The 27,661-nt window shown below is 61.0% G+C and overlaps 1 protein-coding gene across 1 annotated transcript; it reads right to left on the bottom strand.

The window, feature by feature from the left end:
- Window positions 1-5,617: 5,617 nt before the first annotated feature.
- Window positions 5,618-17,071, bottom strand: CPNE7 (copine 7; the record flags this gene model as incomplete). The annotated part of the gene is made up of 15 exons (XM_079759743.1): window positions 5,618-5,749; window positions 6,472-6,708; window positions 7,496-7,629; window positions 7,714-7,765; window positions 8,413-8,467; window positions 9,020-9,153; window positions 9,940-9,999; window positions 10,278-10,364; window positions 10,631-10,729; window positions 10,820-10,909; window positions 11,464-11,547; window positions 12,478-12,552; window positions 12,782-12,856; window positions 15,223-15,405; window positions 16,898-17,071. The coding sequence occupies 15 exons, from the start codon at window positions 17,069-17,071 to the stop codon at window positions 5,618-5,620; spliced, it is 1,671 nt and encodes a 556-aa protein (XP_079615869.1).
- Window positions 17,072-27,661: the final 10,590 nt, after the last annotated feature.

The following is a 27,661-nucleotide window of genomic DNA, read 5'->3' as shown; positions in this document are numbered from 1 at the left end:
CCCTGGGTCCTGTCCCGTGGGGCCCTGGGTCCTGTCCCGTGGGGCCCTGGGTGCTGTCCCGTGGGGCCCTGGGTCCTGTCCCGTGGGGCCCTGGGTGCGGTCCCGTGGGGCCCTGGGTCCTGTCCCGTGGGGTCCTGGGTGCTGTCCCGTGGGGCCCTGGGTCCTGTCCCGTGGGGCCCTGGGTCCTGTCCCGTGGGGCCCTGGGTGCTGTCCCGTGGGGCCCTGGGTCCTGTCCCGTGGGGCCCTGGGTCCTGTCCCGTGGGGCCCTGGGTGCGGTCCCGTGGGGCCCTGGGTCCTGTCCCGTGGGGTCCTGGGTGCGGTCCCGTAGGGCCCTGGGTCCTGTCCCATGGGGCCCTGGGTCCTGTCCCGTGGGGTCCTGGGTGCGGTCCCGTGGGGCCCTGGGTCCTGTCCCGTGGGGCCCTGGGTGCTGTTCCGTGGGGCCCTGGATGTGGGGAGAGGGCACCAGCCCGGACCACACCCAGTGGTGCCTTCCCACCCTGGGCCTCACTCTCTGAAGGAGGCCCCGCCAGCTCTGGACGGTGAGCTGAAGCTGGACCGAGGGTCAGCTCACACCTCAGACCCCCAGGCTGGGCACCTGGGCAGAGGGTCCTGCCTGAGACTTCCTCCTACTGAAAGCAAAATGGGGTGACAGGCCCCCTCCCCCCTTGCTCTGGGCCCAGGAGGAGGCAGCGGAAGACGGGCTCACCGCTCCATCCACGCCTCATCCCGGGCCAGCATGCTCTGGGCGGGCTGCTGGGTCTGACCTGGGCGTTGGGCAGACGTTGGCTCAGTCCGGCTTCCCAGGCCAAGGCCCTGAGTCCCTGTGGGCCTGGAGCGAGGCGGGGGGGCTGAGTCCCTGTGGGCCTGGAGCGAGGGGGCCCTGAGTCCCTGTGGGCCTGGAGCGAGGGGGCCCTGAGTCCCTGTGGGCCTGGAGTGAGGGGGGGGCTGAGTCCCTGTGGGCCTGGAGCGAGGGGGCCCTGAGTCCCTGTGGGCCTAGAGTGAGGGGGGGGTCCTGAGTCCCTGTGGGCCTGGAGCGAGGGGGTGCTGAGTCCCTGTGGGCCTGGAGCGAGGGGGGCCTGAGTCCCTATGGGCCTGGAGTGAGGGGGGGGGTGCTGAGTCCCTGTGGGCCTAGAGTGAGGGGGGGGATCCTGAGTCCCTGTGGGCCTAGAGTGAGGGGGGGTCCTGAGTCCCTGTGGGCCTGGAGCGAGGGGACCTGAGTCCCTGCCTCCAGGAGCCCGGCCCCTCCCCCAGGACGACTCCTCCCGGGGCTGGAAAGCCTTGGCTGGTCTGACATGTGCATCTCATGTTCTCAGGGACGTCAGCACGGAGTGGCCCTGGGAAATGTGCGTCCTGGGCAGGACACATGGCCGTCGGCCCGCACACCGTGGTCTGGCCGACTCCCAGGATCTGGATAGCAAGCCGTGAGAAGGGGGGTGATTGTGGCCGCCCCGGGGTGGCCAGGGTCGGAAACAGGCTTCAGGAGAGCCGCTGAGGACAAAGACCCCCCCACCCCCACGCCACCCCACGTACACACACACACACACACACACGCACGGCCAAGGCCTGCAGGCTCTGGGCCTGAGTCCTGGGAACCAGCTCCAGACCCCGCCCGCCCGTCCTCCCAGGCGCTTCAGTTTCTGAGTGAAATGTGCTCACAGTGGGCGGCCACATGGGCTTGTTGTGAGAATTCAATGCACTGATGTTTGAGCCAAGCTGGGCGGGTGCCCCAGCAGAAGCCGTGCTCACACGAGGGGGGGCTCAGGGGGCGCTGCAGACCTGGAGGGGGATGAGTGTGGGTCCCCTCGAGCAGGGGTCCTGTTGCCCTCCTCAGGGGCAACACCAGCGCAGGGAGCGGGGCGGGGGCCAGGAGGACCCCCTCCTCCCCGTGCCAGGGCCAGGGCCCCGCGTCTGGCAGCCCTGCGCCCCCGCACCAATTACAGGCACTTAGTCACAATTTCCTCTCGCGCTTCCTCTCGGCGGCAGCAGAACAACAGCCTTGATGCCGAGCTGCCCCTGTTCCCGGTCCCTCCAGCCCACGGCTGATGCTGAGGATGGCAGGGGGCCCGGGGGTGGGACGTGGACCCAGAGTCCCTGCTCCCCCGCAGAGGGGGCACCTTCACAGCCAGAGACGGAGCTTGGCACAGTCTTCCCGCGGAACAGGCGTGAAGCCTCGCTTTGTGAAAATGATCTTTATCACCAAGCAGGCATTTTCCGGCAGGCCTTGTTAGTCCTCACAAGACCCTGTGAGGAGGGCGTATCAGTCTCCTGCTGCTGTGCAAAAAGTCACACCGGCCAGGCTGTGTGGCTCAGTGGTTGAGCATTGACCTAGGAACCAGGAGGTCACGGTTCGATTCCCAGTCAGGGCACATGCCCTGGTTGTGGGGCGTGCAGGAGGCAGCTGGTCCATGATTCTCTCTCATTGTTGATGTTTTTCTCTCTCTTTCTCTCCCCCTTCCTCTCTGAAATTAATCAAAATATATTTTTTTAAAAAGTCACACGGAAATGTGGTGGCTTCAAGCCCAACAAGCACGGTGGCCTCGGGAACACAGGAGGGACCAGCTGGGTGGTTCCGGCTCAGGGTCTCTCCTGAGGTTTCGGGAAGGGGAAGGGGTCGGCAGGCTGGAGGTCACGGTGGCGCACTCCTGCAGCCAGGAGTGGGTGCCAGCTGTCTGTGGGGCCCCAGTCCCCCCTCCCCGGCTGCTTGGGCCTCCTGGCAGCTAGGCCTGGGTCCCAAGAGCCCGTGTCTCCAGTGGGCAGGGAACAGGGACCTTTCATGACCAAGCCTTGAGGTCCCACAGGACCCACATCGGCCTGGATTCAGGAGAAGGAACATTCGCCCCACCTCTCCATGGGAGGGGTGGCCAAGGATTTGGGGCCCATGATGTAAAGCTGCCAGACCCCCGTGGGACAGGTGAGGAAGGAAGCTCACACAGAAACCCACCCCCAGTGAGAGGGAGCTCATGGCTCCCCTAACAGGAGAGTCTTGGCTCAGGAGCTGGATTTGGGGAGCTGGATTCTGGATTCAAGAATGTGGCTTCATTCTTGGAGGGAGGGGGAGGGCCTGCCCTTGGTGGCTGTGGTCACCTAGGCTCCAGCTCCCAACCCACCAGCTTAGCAACCGGAGAAAAACTTAAAGGTCAACAAAAGTATCAGGACCAAGTCTCATTGGCCAACTCAGGTCACATGACCACCCTGAGCCAATCAATGTGGCCAGGGGACAGTATGCTCTCTGATTGGCTAGGCCTGGGTCCAGGGTCCAGGAAATACATGGACCAGAGAGGTGATGGAGGGGTCCCCTGAAAACTGGGCTGCTGTTAAGAAGGAGGTGGGCCTCCTCCCCACCCAGGGGCTGTAACCATTTACTGTTTTACGTGACTCCGGGAAGAGGCCGGCTGGGCATGCTTCCAGCTGAGCTGTGGACTCTGACCTGACCCCAGCTCCCGCCAGCCGCCTCTCACACACCTGCACATGCCCAGCCCCACCTGCCTATGGCCAGGCCCCATGGCTACTGCCTCTGCTGTCCTCCACTGTCCTGGCCGCGGGGTGGGGGCGTCCTCTGTCCCCTGGCTGCTCTCTGGGGTTTTAACCTCTGCCCTCTTGCCTGCTTCTTGGGTCCTGAGAGTGGCTACACCCCACTGAGGCCACAGCTCAGTTCTGGGACACACCCAGTTCTTAGCGCTCCCTGGCCTGCCCGAGGGCTGCTCCCTGGGTCACCGCTTCCCTGAGCCGGGTGGATCCCCCACTCTTCTCAGCTGACCCCTCTGTGCCCTCTGCCTCCCCCAGTTTTCAACTGACCCACCTCGTAGCTCTGTCTCCGAGTGGAGCCCAGGACCTGTCCGAAGCTTCCTGCTGCTAAGACCCAAGTCCTGTGATGCAGGCCTCAGCGTCTGGGTCAGGCCCAGGCTGACACCTGCCCTCCCACCTGGAGACCCACAACCTCCCCCACCCACCCTGCACCTCCCACATGTGCAAGGTGAAGCGGCCTCTCTGTGGTCCTCTCCACTGCCAAACAGACCAACATCGCCCTTCCGAAATCCAGCGTAGCCAGGTTACTATGGCAATGCCCATTATCCCTGCTTAACAGGAGATGAATCAGGAGCTAAAAATAGGCTCCCAGAGTAGATGGATGGATGGATAGAGTGAGGGAGAGAGGGGTAGGGGAATGAATGGATGGAGAGGTGATGGATGGATGGATGGATGAATAGATTGATGGGTGGATGGATGGATGGATGATGGATGGATAGATGGGTGGGTGGGTGGATGATGGGTGGATGGTGGGTGGATGGACGGATGTAGTGAGAGAGAGAGGAGTAGGGGGATGAATGGATGGAGGGGTGATGGATGGATGGATAGATTGATGGGTGGATGGTGGATGATGGATGGTTGGGTGGGTGGGTGGATGGTGGATGGATGGATGATGGATGGACAGATAGATGGGTGGGTGGGTGGATGATGGGTGAATGATGTGTGGATGGAGGGGTGGATGGTAGATAGGTAAATGGGTGGGTGGGTGGATGGTGGATGGATGGATGATGGATGGATAGATGGGTAGGTGGGTGGATGATGGGTGGATGGATGATGGATGGATAGATGGGTAGGTGGGTGGATGGATGATGGGTGGATAGATGGGTAGGTGGGTGGATGATGGGTGGATGGTGGGTGGATGGGTGGAGCTGGGCTCAGGGTCAGGACGGTTTGTTTTTCCCAGACAAGATAATTCAGGGGAAATCTTGATTGGAATCCACCCCCACGGGGCTGGGAGGCTCTGGCCAGCAGAGTTGCGCCCCCCTATCCCTCCCCCCGCCCCCCAGAGCAGAGCCTGCAGCACGCAGTAGGTCCCCATAGAGCCAAGTGCAGGCTGAAATCATGGAGGCCCTGCTTGGCAGCCCCTCCCCACATGGGGGGGTCATTCAGAGGTTGGGCAGCCATTGCACCCTCTGGCCCTCCCCGGGGTGCAGCCTCCTGATACCCTTGCATTCCTGGGAGGGTCCTTCATACAGTCCAGGAAGGACCCAGGGAGCCTGAGTCTAGAAGATTCCCTGTCCGGAGTGAGGGCTGGAAGGCGCAGGTTCTCCCTGCCCCGCCCCTCCTGTGGGGCGGGGGCGGGGGGGGGAGTCTCGGCTGCAGGGGTGGGGTGGACGGGGGGCGGGGGCAGTAAATGCACAAACCGCTGCAGGAAAAGGTGACCCTTTATTGCACCGAAGCCCAGCTGAGGTGCTGAGGCAGGGCCCTAAGAGCAGGGGCAGGAAAGGGACAGCAGGGGGCAGGGCTGGCAAAGAGCAATCTGACCACCGGGCCTGGGGGCACCGGTTTCTCTGTGACCGATGCTGCCTGCTGGCCCCTCCCCATGAAGATCAGATGCACCGTGAGTCCCCCAGCCCCTCCTGGGGCAGGGCCAGGTGTGGGGGCTACCGCCAGCCCCCCACCCCTCTGCTTCTGTTCCTGGGTCTCCTCAGGCCTGGGTTTGTTCATCCTTCCACCTTGGGGGCCCCAGAGGATGAGTGGGCCTGGGCGGTTGGGGGACAGGAGGCTTCTGGGAGGTCGGGGGGGGTGGTAAGAGGCCCCAAGGGTGCTGGAGACAGGAGGCACCCCTGGCCGCACCCCCTCTCTGGGGTCCTCATGGGGTGAAGCCTGACCCACTGTTGTGGGCGCCGAGGCCTGGAGGAGGCAGCTCCTTGTGGCTGTAATACTCCACCACCTGCTTGGGCACCTCAGCCAGCACGCTCTTGGCCAGCGCCGCGGGGGACGCCTGTGGGGTGGGGACACCTGCTTACGGGGGCTTCCTGGTCCTTGGTCCCCCAGCCTCATCCTCCTGAGCCCTGCCTGTCACCTGGTGAGGAAGCCGCTTAGGGGACCACAGTCAGGATTCACCTGGTGGCCGGGTGAGCCTCCGATAAGCAGGTGCATCCTGAAACAGGAGGCTGCGATGCCCGACACCTCAAGTGACGGCTGGTGGGCTCTGGGCACCTGCCCCGAGTGGCACACACGTCCACGTGACCCCTCCCCTGGGTCAGTGGGCTCCCGCTCGCCAGCCACCGAGAGGAAGAACGTGGCCCAGGCAGGCAGGCAGGCGAGGCAGCCTCACGGCCCAGCCTCCCCCTTTGCCCCTCCCGCTCCCCAGTGAAGCCGCCTGTGTCCTGAGAACCAGTGAGTCCGAGCCTGTGCCCGGCACACACGGTGACCATGTCACCCGTCTTCACCCCCAGTGGCAGGCTGTGCATGTGCTCATGTGGACTCCGCCCACACGCAGTGCCCCCAGGTGTAGCTTTGACATTTTCCTAACAGACAGGTTTTCAGGTGATTGAAAGCGGTTCAGGTCCCACTCAGGACGGGAGAGGAGACAGGCTCCGCTCCACCCACTCGGCGCCCGTCTCTCCCGGCCCCGCCTGAGTGGGACCTGCCGCCGTCGCTGGGACAGGGGGTGCCTCCGGGCCGGGGCCTCGCACCCCCCAGCCTGTCCTGAGCACTCACGTTCTTGAGCTCCCGGAAAGGCACGAACTGGACGATGTCCCGGAGCGCGGGCTCGCCCCGCGGGGAGCGCAGGACGCCGTCATCCCCGTCCAGGACCTGCATGTCCGTGAAGTCGGCGTTGCCCACGCCTACGATGATGATGGACATGGGCAGGTGGGAGGCTCGCACGATGGCCTCCCGCGTGTCCGCCATGTCGGTCACCACGCCGTCCGTCAGGATCAGCAGGATGTGGTATTGCTGGGGATGCAGGGAGATTGGTTGGTGGACTTGGGGGCTTGACTGGGGAGGCAGCCCCCCTGAAAGACCCCCCGGTGGCCTGGGAGTGACTGCAGACACTCCTTCTCCGTGGTTTTCGGGTTTTCCTGGGATGTTTTTGCTGAAACATGATATGTACACGAGAACCAGTGAGTCCGAGCCTGTGCCCGGCACACACGGTGACCATGTCACCCGTCTTCACCCCCAGCGATGCCGGGGTGACCCCCTTGCAGATGGAGGGCTGAGGCAGGGGAGCCCCCACTTGAACCCAGGTCTGAGGCCAGAGAGCAGGGATCTGCAGGTCCCGGTGGAGAGACGCTGAGACCCAAGGAACAGAATTCAGAGAGGGGCCCTCCTGGGGTGAGGGAGCTTAGCAGCTGCACGTGGAGAATTTTGGGGGGCGGCCAGGAGGTGAGCCAGCTCTCAAACGGTCCAGAAAGAAGACAAGCCTGGCCGGGAGGCTCAGCGGCTGAGCATCGACCTATGAACCAGGAGGTCAAGGTTCGATTCCCAGTCAGGGCACATGCCCGGGTTGCAGGCTCCATCCCCAGTGGGGGGCATGCAGGAGGCAGCTGATCCATGGTTCTCTCATCATTGATGTTTCTATCTCTCCCTTCCTCTCTGAAATCAATAAATAATATATTTTTTAAAAAGAAGACAACCTTTGCACTGGCTGCCCCCCCTCACACATGCTGATCCTTGTCTCCCCACGGCACCCACACCTCCTCATGCACCCGGTCCCCACTGTGCCGCTGCCCCAGGTACCTACAGAGGCCTCCCCGGTGCGCTCCTCGGCGGCAGCCGCACGGGCCACCTTGGAGATGATGGGCGCCACGTTGGTGGGGCCGTAGAGCTGGACGCGGGGCAGGCAGTTCCGGTAGGCCTCCACCACGCCCTGGATTCCTGCGGGGGAGGCGGGGGAGGCGGTGAGTCCTGCCTTCGGCAGCCTGCCCCCCACCCCGCCCCTCCCGACCCTCGGGCTCCTACCTTCACACTCGTCGTCCTCGGGGTTGAAATTGATGGCAAAGTCATGGGACACCTGAGTGGACACAAAGGGGCCTGTCAGCTGCCTGCCCTCCCCGGACCCCTCAGCCTCACCGACTGGGAGACAGACACACAGACGGGTCCTGGGCATCACTCCAGCCCTGGATCCAGCGGACCTGAGGCCCTGGTTTGCATTTCAATTATATCAGTGCAGCTCAGCAGGCGTGTCAGTGGGTGAGCGCCGACCTATGAACCGGGAGGTCACAGTTCGAATCCCAGTCAGGGCACTTGCCCGATTCCACGCTCAATCCCCAGTGGGGGGCGTGCAGGAGGCAGCCAGTCCATGATTCTCTCTCATCACTGATGCTTCTATATCTCCCTCCCTCTCCCTTCCTCTCTGAAATCAATAAAAATATATTTAAAAAAAATACCAGCCCCCCTCCCCCGACCATGGTTTTCTGCCTAAGCCAGTCGGACCGTTATTTGTAACTAGAAGATTCCAGACTAACGTCCCCCCTCTCCCGGCCTCCGGATGTCAAAGGTCAGCCCCTCTGGCTGGGAGGCCAGGGCCCCCGGGCCTGTCACATGGCAGTGGTGCCCATGGAGGGGCAGTAGCCAGGGGTCCCAGGACCCAGCATGGCCTCCCTCTGCTAGGAGGGGCACAGAGGGCGACGCCCAGGCCCGGCCCCCAGGCTGTCCTACCTCAAACTTGGGAGGGATCCGGGCTCCGAACCCCAAAGCCGAGAACCTCTTGTCGCTGGAAGAGAGGGGGCCCGTCACCCAGGGCTCCTGGGTCCTGGGGTGGGTGTGGGGCTCACAGAACCTGTGCCACCCCTTTCCCACCCAGCCAGGCCCTGTGCCGACCTGGGGAGACGGAGGCCCGGTGCAGGCAGGTGGGGACAGAGCCACCGGGGCCACCTCCTCCCACCGCTGCTCAGGCCTGGTACCTGCTGGGGAGGCGCCTGACCCCGGTGAAGGTCGGCTTCCTGCCCGCTGGACCCCCAGACAAGAGCTTGCCCCTCCATGGCCTCAGTTTACTGCTCTGTGAAGTGGACGCAGACCCCAGCCCCGGTGTCTGCGTGAGGGGTGAATGGGACCCTGTGGAGAAGGCCAGCCCCATGTGGACACACGGTCTCTGACCCCGCTCCACCTGGGACCGGCAACGTGGAGCCAGCCCAGCCGGCTGTCACCAGCTGTGGCCCGTGCACGCCCGGCCTTGGCGGCTGCTCTGATGGACGGACACGTCCGTGATGCCCACCCCATGGCCCAGGCCGGAGCCGGAGCCGGGGCGGGAGGCCGGAGGACGCACCTGTCGTAGTCCTGGCAGACCTCGCCCACGGCCACCAGGGCCTGCAGGTACTCGTTGGGCTGGAAGGGGCTGATGTAGTGCAGGGAGCAGCTGTTCCGGGGGTCCCCGTTGGAGGCCGTGAAGTCGATGGCCACCTGTGGGGACCCCGCGATGACCCCGGAGCCCCTTTCCCACCTGGCCTGGGATGGGCTCCTGCACCCCTCATTTGACAGGTAAGGGAGACCGAGGCTCGGGGAGCCACTCAGCCAGGGGGCACCTGAGAGTGGCTCCCGGGGCCTTGGGAGGGGCCCTGTGGGGACACCAGTCGGTGCCTCCTGCACCCAGAGCCACCTTGGCTGGACCCATGGGCCAGGCAGTGGGAAGGGCTGGGCCGGGCCTGGCACCTCTCAGCTCCACCCTCCCCACCACCCCCTCCAGGAGCCAGCCCTGTGCTGCGGGCCCCAGGAGCTGGCTCAGTCACCCCTCAGGGGGGTCTGGGTGGTTCAGTGAAGCGAGGGGATGGAGACTGGGGGAGGGGGCAGAGGGAGCTGGGCTCTCCAGGCCACACCTGCTGGTGCTGGGACCCCGCTGTTCCTCTGAGTCCATAGCCCTGTGTCCTCTCCTCACCTGTTCCATCTGTTCCTATGTTTTTGTTGGGGGTGAGTCCTGGCCACGTTCCCCCCTGAGGTCCCCGGTTCCCCTGCACAGCGAGGGGACCCCCAGAAAAGGCCCAGGAAGAACTGAGCTCCCAGGGAGGGGCCTCTAGGCCCAGCAGGAGGGCCTTGCCGTCCCCAGGTCTGTCCTGAGCGCCAGACCAACTCTGAGCCACGTCCAGGTGGGAAGGGGCCCCGGGAGCTGTGGGGCCGGGGTGCTGACTCCCGCCCGGTGGGGTGCACTTGGCCGGCTCGGTGGAGGGGGCCCTGGGGGTCCTGTGGACTCACCGTGAAGTGGATCTGGCAGCCGCCCATGATGTAGTCCAGGAAGGAGTAAACCCTGGAGAACTTCCAGGCAGCGGGGTCAGCAGGGCCTGCCCAGGACACCCGCCCCCGGGACCCTGAGGCTGGGGCTGCGGGGCTGCGGGCAGGCAGGGCGGTCCCTCCTCCCTCAGGCTGCCTGAGTGCCCAGCACCTGCTCCTGTTTTCCTTCTGTCTCTCCCCCGCTCCGCCCCACCTGCTTCCTCCCCCACATATTGGGGATCAGCAGCATCACCAAGGCCCTGAGGGTCCATCTGACCGTGGGGGGCTTCGGGGGCGGGGCTGCGGGCAGGGGCTGCGCTCACCTTCAGGTCGGCCAGGATGACCACCCCGGAGTTCCTGTAATGGCGCTTCTTCTGCTTGTACTTGGCGTTCACGCATTCCCACTGGGCCTGGGCACAGGGACATGCAGAGACCCCCACCCGAGTGCCAGTGCCAACACCCCACCCTGAGGGGCTGATGGCCTGAGCGCTGAGCCCTGCCCGGGGGTTCCCACCTGTCCCTGCCCGTGCGCCTGGCAGGTGCAGTGAGGCACTGTGGGTCTTTCCTGGAGGACCCGGGGCGCAGGGCCGCGCCCACCTGCTTCCTGTGGCTGCTGCTCCCCGCGGCCCCTTCCTTGCAGCTGGGGCAGGACCCGGTTTCCGGAGCCTCAGCTCACCTGGTCCTCGGCAAAGGCCCGCTGCATCTCCGCGAAGGTGGTGGTGAACTCCCCGATGAAGTCGTGTTTCCCGCGAGAGTCGTGGTCCCAGACCAGGCACTGCGGACCCCAGGCCCCTCAGCCGCCTGCCCCAGGGGCCCCTCCCGGCGTCCCCACCCCCTGCCCGCCTGCCCCGAGGACCGTCTGCACCTTCAGAGGCCTGGTCTCCTCACAGCTGCACAGGGAGTTCAGCGACACCTTGAAGGGCTCCCACACGGGGCTCAGGTTGTTCTTCACCACCTGGGGGTGCCGGAGGGGGGTGCTGCCTCAGGCCCAGAGCTGAGTCTCAGGACCCCATCCCATCGGGAAACACCTTCATAACTTTATTCTAAAAGCTGGCATTAGCCCGGCCGGTGGCTCAGAGGGTGAGCACCGATCTATGGACCTGGCGGTCATGGTTCGATTCCCGGTCAGGGCACAGGCCAGGGCTGCAGGCTTGACCGATCCCCAGTGTGGGGCGTGCAGGAGGCAGCCGATCCATGACTCTCTCTCATCATTGATGTTTCTCTCTCTCTCCCTCTCCCTTCCTCTCTGAAATCAATAATTTAAAAAAGCTGAAATGAATTTATCTAGAAAGAAATGCAGCTCATCTCAGTCACCTGTCGGGCCTGACAACAAAACAATCCCTAAATTCTCACAGCGCGGCTGCACGCCCACCCGCCAGCCCCCTGTTCACAGGGGACGAGGGTGTTGGGGTTCAGGGGACGCAGGGAGTGACGGGTCAGCTGTCCTCTCATCCCCGTGCCTGCGGGACTGCAGGGCAGGCCGCGGTGCCAGGCCAGCAGGGCCCTCACCTCCGTCCGGTACACCAGCTGCTCGCTCTGGTCGTCGTTGACCCGGTACAGCTCCAGGAAGGGGTCCGACTTGCTGAAGACGTCCTGCGGGGGCAGCAGGGTGTGGGCGCAGCCCAGCCCAGGCCCAGCCCTCTCTGCCTTGTCCCGGCTGCGCCTTCACCCCCAGACCTCTGTCTCCTCAGCTACGCGGGAGGGCACAGCCCACCCGGGAGTGTCTCAGATGCCCCGGCCTTGCCCTGCCCTCGAGAGCAGTGGTTCCCAGCCTTGTTTTGGCCACACCCCACCTAAGCATCTCTAACATCTTGCTGCCCCCCAACATAGAATTCTTATACGAAAAGGGAACGCTATTCACTAACTTGGTCTAACGAAGCTTCCAAAGAACATGGCATCCATGAAAGAGGAAAATAAAAGCACGAAAGGACAGTGGAAGTTCTGAGGAAGAAATCACTAAGAAATCGTTTAAAAATATAATACGAAGTGATAGGAAAAGACAGCAAATAAAGTTTCAAAACATAAGAGAGAACTGAAATGCATAAAAATGTCACAATGTATATTTATATGCTGTATATGAGGCCCCTAGAGCCATAAGAAATGCAAAAAACTCACTGTGAATAACTCATTCTCAGATTGCCCCCCTTAAACATCAAATCGCCCCCCTGTGGGCGTGGCCCACGCGGGAACCTCTGCTCCGGAGCCCTTGCTGGCCCCCAGCACCCTGGCTGTAGCTCTCTGGCCTCCGCTGCACCCCTCCAGCCAACATCACCTGCTCCCCCTCGGCCTCTCCCTGAGGCGCAGAAAGGATGCCATGGGGCTGGCGGCCATGACAGAAACAACACCGCCATGGCCGCCCCCACATGACCCGGGTGCTGCTCACGGGACACATCCCTGTGTCCTCGAGGCCAGTCTGTCCTGGGCCTCCTCTGAGGGCGGCGGCCCTGAGGCAGGGCCCACGCTAGGCGGGGGGTCCTCTCATCGCCCTGCAGCCCAGCCCCAGGCGGGCACCCCCACACTCACCTTGTCGTCCAGCTTCTGGGCCCGGAAGGAGAGCTCGACGTACCCGTTGTTGGTGGAGATGTCCTCGGCTATCACCTGCGCGGGCGAGGCCACAGCTGCGCGCTTGGCAGACCTGGTCGCCCCACCCTTCCCGACCGACTGCGGCCGCTGAGAGGACTCCCCAGTCCACAGAGCAGCCCTGGCCTCCCTCTCATCTTCCCCGCAGGACCCTCAGGGCGAGGGCGAGGGCAGGGCCAGGGCCAGGGCGAGGGCAGGGTGGGCTCAGGTCTGAAGGGCGGGCTGGGCAGGAAGGGGGCGGCCTCACCGTGATGGTGGACTTGCCCGCATTCCTGCCGAACTTCAGCAGCAGTGGTCGGGTCACCTTCTTCTGGGCCACAATCTGGAGGTCAGGAAGGTCAGGGAGGGGTTGGCCGCTGCTGCCCGGGAGACCCCGTCTCCCTGTCTCCTCACCCCGGTGGCCCGGCAGTCGCCTGCCCACGGCCCTCTCCAGAGACACTCGGCCGCCTGATGCCTCTCTGTTCCTCTGTGGCCGCCATCTGCTCTGCCCGACACCCTCATTCCCCTCCTCATGCCCCCCCGCATCACCCATGTATCAGAGGAGAAAACTGAGGCTCAGAGAGACTGCCCAGGGTCACGTGTTGGTGGGCCCATGTGCCTGGCGTCCACAGGTCTGGCTCCATGGCCCATGCTGGCTGGAGGGGGTGGTGCAGGGGCAGGAGCCAGACGGGAGCCTCAGCCAGCTCTCCACCATCCTGCCCGTCTGTGGAGGAGATTCCTCCCTGGGGTCTCGCCCTCCCCCCGCCCCCGCCTGACTGCCTCCCCCACCAGGGTATGAGCCCTGCACTGGGCCAGTGAGGTGGTCCAGGGATGCCTATGCAGCCAGGCCACCTGCTCGCCAGGGCAGCCTCAGGTGGCTGGGTGTCCTCAGCTATTGCCACGGTGAGGGTGCCCTGACACTCCCGGCGCTCACCTGACCCACCCCACGCTGGCTCCTGTCTGGCCCGAGCTGGGCGACCATGGCAAAGAGCGTGAGTCCAGACAGGAGACAGGATCTTCCCACCCGCCCATCAGGGTGCCTGCTGGCAGCTGCCGAGCCCTCGGGAACATTCTGTGCAGAGAGAAGCCAGGCCCAGGGGTGGGAAAGCTCTCTGTGGGGTGCGGGGCCTCGTGCGGCCCCAGACTCTCCCACGGTGGGCTTCCCTTCCGGGCGCTCCGACCAGGGACAACGGGCAGCTGCGGGTAGCTGTGGCCGTAGCGCTGCCTGCGTGCGGCCTGGGCTGGGCCTGCTGTTCAGTTAAAATCGACGCTTCCACAGCGGCCGAGGGGCCTTGGCTCTGAGTGCCCCGGTTTCCCCGGGAGGAGGTTCGGGCAGAGGTCAGGGACTCCCTCAAGGTCACGGCGCTGGGATTTGAAACTATCTTCTCCCAGCTGCCCCCTCCACCACTGACTGTCACACCCCTGATGGCAGGGCAGTCTGAGGGAGTCAGCCAGGGAGGACGCCAGGCAGGAGGTTCTCAATGGGCGTGTTTGTTGTCTGAAGTTTATGTGAACACCCAGACATGCGTGTCCATGGATCTGCACCCATGTGTGTGCATGTGTGTGTCCGTGCATGTGTGTGTGCGCACACTCCCACATTTGGGTGTCTGCACACATGTGTTTGCGCACACATGTGTGCACGCATGCAAACACACCCACGTGTGCATACATGTATATAAGTATTTCTGCACACGTGCAAGAGCACATGGTTACACATACATGTTCGTGTGTGTGTGTGTGTCCTCTGTCCTCTTCCGTGCTAATGATGGCAGGTTGGAGGCATGCTGCCCTGATGCCTTTTCCCAGGGCCATGTCCTTCCTAATTCTCAGTCCTCTCATCTGTGAAATGGGTGACAGAGGATGTGTCCTAGACCAGCTCCGGCCCAGGCAGCGAGGGGATGAGTCATACAGATATCACATTGTGTAAAAGACTCAGGACACACAAGAAAACACCCCATGTGATTTATGGACATGAGGCTCTAGAGCAGCTGCAGAGGAGTGGGGGGACCTGCGTGATCTGGGGATGCTCAGGTGTACACAGCTGTCTGAACTCATCTGTCTCAACCCTTAAGGTCTACATACCCCACTGCATGTAACTCAGACCTCAGTAAAAATACAGGTGCCCCTCAGGGCTCTTGGGGGCATTAAGTGCGGGCACCGCCTGGCATGAGCTCTTGTTAACACTGATGGTGGAGGGGAGGGGACACGGGTCCCCCCGCCCTTGCTGGTGGGGCTGGATGAGTAGCCGCTGGGCCGGCCTCTGTGCAGGGAGGGACAGGGAGAGCCCGCGTGCCGTGTGGAAAGGCCCCCTCGTGCGTGGAGGTGAAAAAAGCAGCTGCAGAACTAGGCAATTTGCTTTAAAACGATAGAGAAATCACAGGCTTCTCTCCTGTGAGATTCGTCTCTGGTTGGACGTAAGGAACCCGGGGACAGGGCAGGAGGGAGATGGGCCAGCAGCCTTTTATGCTCTGAATCTGAGCCACACGGAGGTATCACCCAGTGTAAGTGGCACATTTTTAAGAACGACTCCTAAGGAGCTGGTAAAGAGGAGCCGTGGAGACGGCAGAGCCAGGATGCTCGTCCGAGGGAGCCGGCGATGCCCATGCCCACGCCACCCCGGGCATCGCACCGGCTCTCAGGACCCGCCCGGGTGCCGTCCTGCCCTCCTGGTCTCTCCGGCCTCGTCTCTCCCGCGGGGACGGTGCCCACCTGCCCCAAGGTGCACTCCATGCCGCCCAGGAAGTCGTCGTCCTGACAGCTGAGGCTGCCGGGCCCGTGGCTGTCGTAGACCTCGAACCGCAGCTTCTGCGCCTCCTCAAAGTAGTAGTCGAGCGTGAAGACCTTGGAGAACACGGGGTGCAGGCAGCTCCGGACCACCTCCGTCCTGTCCACCTGCAGCAGCGGGGAGCAGGCCGCGGGGCTTCCACCAGGCCCCACCCTGGGCCCAGCCCCGGCCCCGGCCCTCAGACGCCCTCTCCTGGGGGCCTGGCTCCCAGGCCACGCCCTGGGGAGACCCCAGCCCAACCTGTGCCCACCCGTCAGGACCCAGCTCACCAGGACCCTGGGCACCTCCCTCCCTAAAATGAAGGGGACCCCTCGTGGACATGGGTGACCACGTCTCTGCACCTCCTCATCTGGTGCCCGCCTTGGCCTGCTCCATCCCCATATCAGGATGGGCAAACTGAGGCTCAGCTCTCTGAGTTAGGGACGGAGCCCCGGAACCTGGGCTGGGCAAACCCAAAGCAGAGACCTCTCCCAGCACCAGGGGGGCTCGGGTGGGGGCACAGAGGCCCTGGGTCCAGCTCTCTCTTCCATCCAACTCACCCCCACCCCCAGCACAATCCCCTGTCAGTAGGTTTCTGTGTGGCCCTCGGGGTCCTACACCCAAAAGAGCGTGTGCATTAGGCAGCGCCCCAGCCAAGGCACAAGGGCTAAGGGGGGGGGGGCCTGGGGCACAGGACTCCTCCCCGCGCCCCCTCTCCAGCGCCCCTACTGCCAGGCAGACCCTGGGCTGAGCCGCCCTTCACCCCTGAGGTGGGTGACCTCGGGGTTCCTCAGCCCCAGGGGGCGGGGCGGGGGGGCAATGAGGAGAGACTGCACAAGGTCAGATCTCGCCCCCTCAGAAGCGGGGCCCCCACGAGGCTCCTGCAGCCCCCACCCTCCGAGGCCCCCACCGAGGCTCCTGCAGCCAACACCAGCTCCCCTCCCCCCAGAAACCCCTTGTCGTGAGATGGTGCGAGAAAGCGCGTTGTACAGCGGGGAGCACCCAGGGCTGCGACCCGCCCAAAGGGAGGGCGCCGGGCCGTGGGCACCACCCTCAGGAGGGGACCACCCTCAGGACCCGGGAGTGTCAAGGGGAGAACCCGGGTCGCGGAGACGAAAACGCCGCCCAGAGTCCGGTCCACGGGGCGCACGAAGGCGGCCCTCGCGATCCCAACTCGGCCCCAGGCTGCCTCGGCGGGTCCCCAAAGTCGAGGCGAGGGGCTAGGGCGCCTCTCGAGGGGCGGGCGTCCGGGTCTCGGGATCCAGTCCCGGCAGGAGCCGCGCCCCCTCCCTGCTCCGGACCGGAGGAGGAGGACCCGGCCCGAAGCGGAGCTCCTGGCTGCCCGGCGCAGGGACCCGCCGTCCCAGTCCCACTCCTGCACCCCACCCGCCACCCCGCCCTCCCGCCCGCAGCCAAGCCTCCCGCCCGCGCCCGCAAGACCCCCGGGACCCCACTCAGCGCGCCCTCTGTCCCGGGAGCTCGGCCCGCCGCTGCCCCGTCCAGTCCAGCCCCGCCCGGCTCCCTCGGCTCCTGGTGCCCACTCTTTAGCCCTGGTAACCCCGACCCCGTGCACCCCACCCCGACCCGTGCACCCCAACTCCCAGATGCCCCGCCGCCTACCTGCACCCACTGGCCCTGCGCCTGCAGCAGCAGCACCACGCTGGGGTCCGACTTGGTGAGCGGGTCGCGGTCCAGCAGGTGCCGGCAGCTCAGCCGCAGCTCCACCTTCGAGGCGCAGGGCGCCGGCACCACTCGGGGGGCCCCCGCCGCCCCGAGCGCCCAGCCCGCGCTCATGCTCCCGGCGCCGGGGACCGGCTGGGCGCACCGAGGGGCCGCTTCCCGCCAGTCAGCGCCGCGCCGCGCCGCGGGCTAAAGATGGCCCGGCCCCGCGTGGCCGCGCGTCCCGGCGCGGGCACAGGCGGTTCCGCGGCCGCCACCACGCACCACGCGGGGACTGAGGCGGGTGGGGGCGGGCGGGACGGAGGGGCGGCCGTGGAGGGGCGGAGTCTGGGCGGGATGTGTGTGATGGGGGGATTGGGGAGCGGACAGTGAGGGGGCCTGGGCCGGGAGCAGCTGGAAAAGGCTGGCCCAGGAGAGGGAGCCCGCGAAGGCTGGACTGGGACCCGCCCAGGACACGGGGGTGGGGGTCGGGGGTGGGGGTGGGGGGGAGACCCTCCTGGACGGCGCTGGCCCCGCAGGTGCCCTGGGCCGGGGCCCCTCCAGGCAGGAAGCGAGGGCGCAGCGGCCGGTTTAGCACCGCGTCCCGTCGCCCTCCCTGAGCCCTCGCCCATCTCCAGATCCGAGGCCTCAATCAGCCTTCAGCGGGCGCTGCTGTGAGCCGGGCGTGGGCCCGGCTGGGGCTGGTGACAGACGAGCTGGCGGCCACTTTGGTGGGACTTGCCCAAGAGGAGGGCCAGCCCCTCGCTGTCCTGGGGGTGCCAGGCTGAAGGCCAGAGTCTGACCAGGTGCGGGGGTGGGGGGCCCTTCCACACCCTCCCCCAGAGCCAGCCGGAGGGCAGCAGGTCCCGGTCCATGGGAGGGGCCCCACTCTGCCCCATCTTCACCCCCCATCACCCCGTCCTGACAGGCGAAGGGCTGTGGGTAGAGGCCAAAACCACCTCCCCGCACACCCTCTGCCCATTTTTGCCTAAAAGTGGGGCACAGACCTGGCCAAAGCCATGTGGGAAGAGGGTTTAGGTCAGTGGGTCCCAGCCTGGTTTTGGCCACGCCCCACCTGAGCATCTCTAACATCCTGATGCCCCCACATAGAATTCTTATTATTCGCAAAGTGAGCTCCTAGTCACGTGGAGGAAGCCTAAAAGGCCATGAACTTGGTCTAAACAAGCTTCCAAAGAGCATGGCATCCATGAAAGAGAAAAAATAAAAGAACAAAAGGGCATTTCACTAAGAAATCACTAAGAAATTGTTAAAAAATAATAATGATATGAAGTGATAGGAAAAAATAGCAAATAAAGTTTCAACACATATAATAGAGAACTGAAATGCTTAAAAATGTCACAATATACACTGAGTGGCCAGATTATTATGATCTCTGAATGCATAATAATCTGGCTACTCAATATTTTATATATATATATATATATATATATATATATATATATATATATTATAATATAATATAATATAATATAATATTATATTATATTATATTATATTATATTATATTATATTATATTATATTATACTAGAGGCCCGATGCATGAAGATTCATGCAAGAATGGGCCTTCCTTCCCCTGACTGCTGGCACCACCTTTGCTCCGGCCAGAGCCGCCTTTCCGCCTTCCCACACTGCCCAGAGGCCTGGAGCGGCTGGGGCAGTGTGGAACGCCTGCATCCCACCCCCAGCTGCTTGGTGCCTGTGTATGCAAATTAACCCACCATCTTTGTTGGGTTAATTTGCATACTCATGCCTGATTGGCTGGTGGGTGTTGCAAAGGTGTGGTCAATTTGCATCTTTCTCTTTTATTAGTGTGTTTGTGTGTGTGTGTGTGTGTGTGTGTATATATATATATATATATATATATATATATATGTATATATATATATTAGAGGCCCGGTGCATGAATTCATGCATGGGTGGGGGGGGGATCTGGCCAGCCTGGCCAGGGGGAGGGGACATGGGTGGTTGGCCGGCCTGCCTGCTGGTCGAACTCTTGGTTGAAGGGACAATTTGCATATTAGCCTTTTATTATATAGGATATACACTGAGTGGCCAGATTATAATGCATTCAGAGATCATAATAATCTGGCCACTCAGTCTATATTTATACGCTGTACATGAGGCCCCTAGAGCCATAAGAAATGCAAAAAATTCACTGTGAATAACTTATTCTTGAATTGCCCCCCTTTGCACACGCCCCACACTGGGAACCACTGGTCTCAGGTGAAAGGGAACAAGGATGAGGGGAGCAGGGACCAGGCTCCATGCACTCATGCTGCTCAGGGCTCAGCCTTGGCCCCCAGAAGAAGAGCCGGGGGTCAGAGGGCCTGCCCCACAGGAAAGGGTGCTCCCCAGTGGCAGTGGACAGCGGGAGGTGCCCACGGAGGAGGAGTCTCCATGGGCAGGAGGCAGCGGACGGCGTCCCTGAAGGTTGGACAATAGGGCTGGGCGCTGGTGCCCCTGGGAGGGTTTGCCGAGATAGTAACTGTCCCAGGGCCGCCTGAGTGAGCGGGGGTCCCGGCTCCAGACCCACTTCCTGAGCCTCTGGCTACTGAGGCGAGGGGCAGGCCACACACAGAGGGATGTGGGGCCAGTCGGGTACCCCTTCTCCTGCCCCACCCGCCCTCCGTGTCCACCTCTTGGAAGCTGGCCCAGGTTCAGGCAGCTTTGGAAATCAGCTGGCACCCCATGCGTCCTTCCTAGCCCAGCTTCCCAGGGATGGAGGCGGGGAGAGGGGGACTCCGAGTCCTTAGTCCACCAGCTGAGCACGTGGGCTGTAGGGGTGTCTCTGGGGCTTGTAGGAGCTCCAGGCTCTCCCAGAGCCAGCTTCCCCAGGACACCGGCCCGGCCGGCATGCTGAGCGGCTGTGAGGATAAGGATGGGGACCCTGGTGAGTGGCTTGCTCTGGTGGGCACCCAGCCCCACAAAGGCACGTGCAGTGGCTCCTGGCAAGCCTCAGGGTCTCCCCCACCCCCGTGCAGGCTCCTCCCGCCAGGCCTTGGGGAGCTATAGCGAGTACTGACCCCCAAGCCTCACTTCAGCACCAAGGACAGCACCAGCACATTGGGCTCTGCGTGCGCTTTGCTGTGCTGACTGCCATGGCCTTAAGCCTCACAACCATCCCACGGAAGAGGAAAAGGAGGTTTAGGCCCACCCGGCCTGGCTCAGGGGGTGAGCGTCGACCTGTGAACCAGGAGGTCACAGTTCGATTCCAGGTCAGGGCACAGGCCTGGGTTGCGGGCTCGATCCCCAGTGTGGGGCGTGCAGGAGGCAGCGGATCCATGATTCTCTCTCGTCATTGATGTTTCTGTCTCTCCCTCCCTCTCCCTTCCTCTCTGAAGTCAATAACAACATATATTTATTAAAAAAGGCAGGCTGTGGTGACTTGCCCACGGCTGCCCCGGTTCAGCTCTTAGACATCGCTGCTCGCACCCGGGAAGTAACAGGGGACATTTCCGCCAAAGAGTCGGATGGGCCCACTGGGGTCTCCGGCCACAGCCTCACAGTGACAGGTCCCACACGGTGACCTTGGGCCTCTGCTTCGGGGCACGGCGGCTCCAGAAAGCACTAACGGAGAAGCTGCAGAGGAAAACGCTGGACTCGGTGTAGCCCTGGTCTTCGGGGCCTGGGCCAGAGCAGCCTTCCTGAGGGCCTGGGGGAGGCAGCCAGGCTGTGGGGCTGCACGACCCTCCTCACAACCCAGCCCACAAGGGCCCAGGGACCCGGGCGGGGCCGGCGGGGAGGGCAGGGTGCCCAGACGCAGGAAATGAGTTCCCCACACTTCCTATACTTGGTTGCCGTTTTACAGGAAACAATAACACATGTTCCCTGTTGAAAAATTAAAAAATGGAGATAAGCAAGTGAAAATAAAGATCCAGACGTAAACTGCGAACTGTCTATTTTTGTCCCCAGCTTTTTCCCAGGCAAATCTATTTGAATTAATTTTTTATAAGTTGTCTCCAACCCCGAGCCCTTACCACACATGGTTGGTCAGATGGCCAGCCTGGGGGACCCTCCCGGGCCCAGGACTGCGCCAGGCACCGAGTTAGCGCTCCGTGAACGTGTGGGCAGCGAAGTCAGGCTGCTTCTGTCTGGCAACCTGTTTCTCTCAGGTTTTTGTTGCTGTTGACAACATTGGATGGCCTTCCTCCTTCCACTGACGGAATGTTGTCACCCCAAGGCTCCCAGGTTGGAACCCTGACTCCCCATGTGATGGTGTCGGGAGGTGGGGCCCTCATGAATGGGGTTCCTGCCCTCCACCACCTGAGGACACAGGACAGCCGAGGGTTCTCGCCAGACACCCCATCTGCTGGCACCTTCTTCCCGGACTTCCAGCCCCCAGAGCTGAGAGGAGAAGGTGGACTTCCAGCCCCCAGAGCTGAGAGGAGAAGGTGGCGTCTGTTACAGCAGCTGAACACACTGGCATTTCACACCTACAGCAGGGGTCAGGGAGCGGCAGCCCCCGGGGCCAAGTCTGCAGGCTGCCTGTTTGGTAAATAAAGTTTTTTTTTTTTTGCAATAAAACTTCAGCAGCTCCAGATGGCAGCAACGGAGAGAACCCGCGGAGGAAAAAGCGGGAGCGTGTCGTCCCGTCCATGCAAATAGAGCTGTGTCTGAGTTCCCTCTCCAGGAACACAGCTGAGTCCTGTCCCAGGCACCAGGTGGCCCAGAAAGCCAGAAATATTTAGTGTCTTCCATGTGGTCCTTTAAGAAAAGGGTTCCAGGCCCTTTAAGAAAAGGGTTCCAGGCCCTGCGAGCACAATGTGCAAGGCCCACTCTTCCTTCTGGCTCCCCTACCCCTAGCCCCCCAGTGCCCAGAGGGCATCCTGCTTGCCCAGGGCAAGGGATGAGAGAGAGAGGGAGACCCACTGACCTAATCCTGGAGACCTTTGTAACCGAATACCAGCCCAATGCCCTTCGCTTTTGTCTGTTCACGCCGCTGGGTGCCGCCCTCACCCCTCACATAAGGACCAGGGGCCAGATTAGACCAGGCGTGAAGGTCAGGAGGCGGGGACACAGGGCGGGAGCACGAGACCCTGACGTGGGCCAGGGAGGCAGACGGTCCACAGGGGCCGTGTCTCCAGCTGACGGACGGCCCGGTTTCCTCTCCTGACTCATCTGGGCGTTTGATGATATTCTGGGGAAGCGCCCGCCCGCCGCTGGGCTTTGCGTGTCCCTGCACTCTCTCTGTGCCTTTCATCCGTGACCCAGTTCTGCCGCCTCCTCCCCAGGAGGCGCTGCCCTCTCTGGGGAATTTCCAGAAGGGTGGGAACTGGCCAGGTTGGGCTGCGCTCTGTTGGCCCCCAGCACTGTGGGATTGCGAGTCCATCTGCAGCATGGGGACCGAGGCTTAATGAGGAGGGAGCCCCATGGAGGCCCTGCAGCCAGGCCTACCGCGCCCCACACCCCCTCCTCACCTCTGACCAGGTGGCTGGACCTCAGCGTTTGGGAGGCGCCCGGAAGGGGGATCTGCAACTGAGGCCATGCCTGAGCCCTTCCCAGGAGGGGGTCTGGAGAAGGCTCCGGAAGACCAGCTCTCCTCCCGTGCTCCTGTTGCCTGGCAACAGGTGGCCGTCCTCACTGGCAGCCCTGGGGAGGGGCTCCTGGCTGTCACAGTCAGGGTCCCAGAGCCGCCATGGCCAGCCTTTAACCACAGCCTGCACTCGGCACCTGCTGTATCCTGCCTGTTGGCAGGTGAGATGGTACAGCTCCATCCTGTTCACGGTGCCGCCCCCGGGGCCCAGCGTGCAGTAGGTGCTCAATAAGTGTTTGTCAAGTGATCAGAACAGAGAGAACCCAGAGGACAGAGAGAATCAGGGGAGAAGCAAGAGAACGCAGAAAACAGATAAAATGGAGAGATCCCTGACCTTTCAGCCTTGACCCTTAACCCCTGACCCTGACCCTAACCCATTTCCTCCTAATTCTTTCTGTTTTGTGCATTCTCTCTGTTTTCTGTTCCTCTCCCGAGAGGAAAGAGCTACCAGGCCCCTGCTGGCTCTTATGTTCACCATGGATGCTCCCTCCCAGCGAAATCTTCCAGAGAATTCATTCTGTTTTTTGAGAACGAAATCTCGGTGAAGACAAGAAAGATAGAGGTGTTTGTTTTGTTTGTTCCTGGCTGTGCCCCTGCAGCCTGGAACCACGCCTGGCACACAGCCAATGCTCAGAAACTATCTGAAGGAACGAATGCCTGTTTTCTCATCATCTGTCTGTCTTAAATAATTCCCTCCATCATGTCCCGCCTCCCCCGGCCCCCACCCGTCTGCCTGCCCAGTGCCCACACCCCCTCAGCCCGTGTACTTTCCGTGGCCCAATACCAGCTGCGCCCGGCGTGCGGTCAGCACTCAGTGCCTATCGGGTGAGCGTCCTGATGGTCAGTGCCAGGCAGGCCCGGAGCCAGAGCTGGGTGAGCAAACGAACATAGGACATTTTTGGGTGGGGGGGATGTCCCAAAGCCCATGAGGAGGACAGCGAGGTGGCATCACCAAGGATGGGCCCTGCCTGGGACAGGGGACCACTCACTCTGGCGGGGCAGGGGCCGGGGCCACGCCTGAGAGCTTGTTTGCAAGTCGGAGGGGGCCAATGGACAAAGAACCTTCGGTGGTGAAAGCCACAGATCGGCACGAGCCCGAGCTCCCCCTGGTGGCCACCACGGGCATTGCCGGCAACACATTGGGAAATTTGTGTTGTTTTCTGTTGCCATGGAATTGTATACATTACTGCAACCATTGAGCCACACGGCCAGGCCAAACTAGCTTAAACTATATCAGCTCGTGGCCAATCCTGTATCATCTATTTGCCCCACACGACGGCAGGGTTCCTCCCAGCTCTCTGTCAAACCCCATTTTTCGGTCTTTGGGTTCCTTCAGGCCTCTCAGCGCATTGAAGCTGGAGTTGGAGGAAGGGACTTAGGAGCTGACAAGGTTTGATGGAATCACAACAAGATGACGCTGAGCAGGCAACTGCTCCCAGGAGCCAGAGGCTTAACCTCATCAACTGCCACCTGGAGACTGTTTAGGGGACAGGACATCAAATAAAAGGCGCCGCTGACCTCGCTGGATCGGCTCATCAGGTGCCTCACTGCGCACGGACCTTACCCGCCTGCAGAGGTGAAAGACTCCGGGAGGACGCCATCGGGGGCAGACTGCTCTCCGGAGACACAAGGAGGCTGTGTGTAGAGGGGGATCCCTTTTCCGTGTCCAGCACGGATAGAAGGCGATCGGTTCCTGAGTAGGGGCGACGGGGGATTGAGAAAATGAAAGAAAGAGACAGACACAGATACAGTAGGGAAAGCTGGGACCGGGTGGGACCACTGCCCTCTGATGGAGAGACAGGGACCCAGAGCCGATGCAGCGTGTTTATTTTATCCCCCAAATACCAGGGAGTTTTACTAAAAGTCAAGACAAAGGAGATTATTCGCATTCTTGGGTGGGCCGAGTCGTATTCATTCCTGGTGCTTGGCTGGATTTACATAATAAAACCCACTCCTGGCACCTGGGCTGAAGGTCAAGCTGAGAACACTTCTGCCTTTTGGCAAAGCGTGTTTCCAGGGTGTGGCTTTGCCGACTGCCCTGGATTCAGCTGACAATTTAAAGCAGTGGTTGGCAAACTCATCAGTCAACAGAGCCAAATATCAACAGTACAACGATTGAAATTTCTTTTGAGAGCCGAATTTTTTAAACTTAAACTTCTTCTAACGCCACTTCTTCAAAATAAGACTCGCCCAGGCCGTGGTATTTTGTGGAAGAGCCACACTCAAGGGGCCAAAGAGCCGCATGTGGCTCTCAAGCTGAAGTTTACCGACCACGGATTTAAAGAAATGCCCATGTGCCTTCCCAGGTGCTCTCTACAGCTGTGCACCTACAGAGCGATGCTGAACTCAGAAGCCAGGCGTGTGTCTGCCTGTCTGCCGATGACATTGGTCAGAACAACAGTTGCACGTGTGTGTTGTGTTTTTGCCCACGATTACAGTAGATGCATGAGATAACGGCCAACACTCTTCATGGCTTATGTAACTATCACCCAAGATGCAAAACACGGAACACGTGAGACAGAGGCCAAGCTTGGGCCGTCCTAGTTCACAGCAGGGGGACGATCCAGAGTGCTTTTCACCAGGAAGGCCATGGACCAACCGCCTTCCCTTTTGGGGGAAATTTGGCTTCAGCTCACATCCCACAGTCACGGTGTTGCCCCATCCCAAGGGCCCCCCATTTCACCAAGAGAAGGTCGGGACTGAGGCCACACTGTGCAAGCCGAGGTCTGGCCACCAGTCCATCCTTCCATTGATTTGTTTTTTTCTTTATTAAAGTTTTATATTTTATTTAAGCAAACCCTGTTCATTGTTTTTATGCATTTGAAATGCCTCATATATATATTGATAGATCCTCCCTTCCCCCAACTGATGGACGGAGAATGACGTAAACTGTACCTGCAGCACGGACATTCCTGAGCACCTAACCAGGCACCTTATATGGACTGTACATTTGTTAACGAAAAAAAACATTGAAACCTGTAAAGAATTTTGTGAGTTTATTTGAGCCAAACTGTCGACATATGCCGGGAAGCAGAACCTCAATGAATTGAGATAATGCTCCGTAGAATGCAGGGTTACATCTATATTTATACATTGAAATCAAAGGAAAGGGACGTAGGTGAGTTACATGAAATCCATTGGTGACAGATTAGGGAGGTGGGACAAAGCAAAGCGGGGAAACCTCTGGGATAGGGTAAAAAGTGAAATGATGGACATGTGCTTCTCTTACAGAGATGGATACAGGATACTTTAACGTAATTAACAGTTGACAATTAACTTGATAACAATGAGGGAATGTCCCGGTGCCATTGTTGTGCCCTGAGGGGTCTGGGGTAAAGGAAGTTACAAGTTACCCAGACATCTCACAGACATCTCACAGATATGTTATCTTAGAGGCAAAAAGGCAAATGGGCTCAGTAAAGAAGATCTAAGTTGGTCTTTGTCAGAGAAGATATCGGACTAGGACATGACTACCCACTATAACCTGTTTGTAGTTAAATATTTAATTTTCAAACCATCCTTTGTGGTTATTCCAGGTCTCTGAGTTTGCAAGACTGCCACGCAGGACTCCCCTGAGCTTGTCAGGTTAGCATGTGGCTCCTTTCGTCCACACATTGAACCACCAATCAGCACCTGCCAAATACCCTAAGCCCCCGATTCCTAAGTCCCTAAGTGCCTAATCATGTGCCTTATATGAAACCACCAATCAGTGCGTGCCGAGTACCCTAAGCCCCATCCCTTCCCTTTCCTCCCCGCAAAAGGCGTGTTCATCCCTGCACGTGTGCTCTCGTCCTTTGGGAGGCAGCCCAGCAAGGTCCTTCTCCTCTAATAAAGCCTGTAGTCCTGGTCTCCGGCCCTCTGTCTCATCTTTCACATATATATAGATTTGATTTTTTAAAGAGAGGAAGGGAGAGGGATAGAGAGTTAGAAACATCGATGCGAGAGAAACATCGATCAGCTGCCTCCTGCACACCCCCTACAGGGGATGTGCCTGCAACCAAGGTACATGCCCTTGACCGGAATCGAACCGGGGATCCTTCAGTCCACAGGCCGATGCTTTATCCACTGAGCCAAACCAGCCAGGGCCCTTCCATTGATTTGTGACCAGAAGGGGTTACTGTGCAGGGGAAACAAGTGCTTTGGAAAGTAACTCCTCAGGGGGGTCGGATCATAACCCCCTCCCTGAGCAGGACACCGTGGGTAGCCATGCCCCAGGCACATGGCTTCTTCAGCGAAGGGTTCATCTTTGCTTTGCGCAAGCCCCGCCCCGTTCCTGTGCGTCCAGGACAGGTGAGCACACACCTTCCACCGCCTCTTTTGTCCTGTCATCTGATCCTGGCCTCCCCTCCCCCCTCCCTGCCATTTTCCTTAGATTCCAAGAGTGTACAGGCATGTGCCAACCGTCGTTCCCCCAGCGTTTCAGGTCTTGCTTCCTGGCAGCTGTCGTCGGTTGGGGCCAAATGAACTCGTAAAACCCCTACAGCTTGGAGGTCCCTGCGTGGCCACTCCCCTCTCCCCTTTCCCCTTCTCTCTTTAATGACATTGGCTACGACTCACTACATTGACTTCACATCCCACTGTAGTGCGGTTACTTGCATTTGAACAAAGCAACCCTGTAGAGCAGCCTCCCGCGTATGAAATGAGCTGAGGTTTAGGGGTCTCAGAAACCTCTTGGTGTCCCCGGTCAAGTCCTGTAACACGCGGCTCTCTCCCATCCCGGGTCCCACCGACCCACATCGTCATGCCCTCGCTGCAGACCCTCCTCCGTACAAAGAGGGCACTCAGCAGCTAACGTGTGTGGCCAGCCGCGTACGGGGTCAGCACAGAGCACCCGGGCCCACAGCGTGTCCTTTAAGGGGAGGGATACAGTCTTTCCAAGCATTTCCGCTTGCAATTCCCACATGGGCTTTGAACAAGCACACGCGTGACCAAATGTGTGCAGCCCCACCTCCCGAATTGCTAAGGGCCCAGGACCTACCCAGGAAGCAGAAGCAAGCCCAGGGCCCAGACCAACAGCACGCACCCTCCTTAGGGACCGAAAGGGCACGACCGCGAGGCGCCCGTGGGACAAGCAAGCGGCTCCTTGGGTTCTGACCGTCACTCTGTGACCCGCCGTGTCTGAAGCAGAAGAGCCTTATTTCGTATTTCGTATGTGCTCTCCATGCAAGCC

Source organism: Cnephaeus nilssonii, assembly GCF_951640355.1.
Source record: "Cnephaeus nilssonii genome assembly, chromosome: 20".
Taxonomy (NCBI): domain Eukaryota; kingdom Metazoa; phylum Chordata; class Mammalia; order Chiroptera; family Vespertilionidae; genus Cnephaeus; species Cnephaeus nilssonii.
Note: the sequence above shows the minus strand (reverse complement) of the source record. Positions and strands in the feature narration are given on the sequence as shown.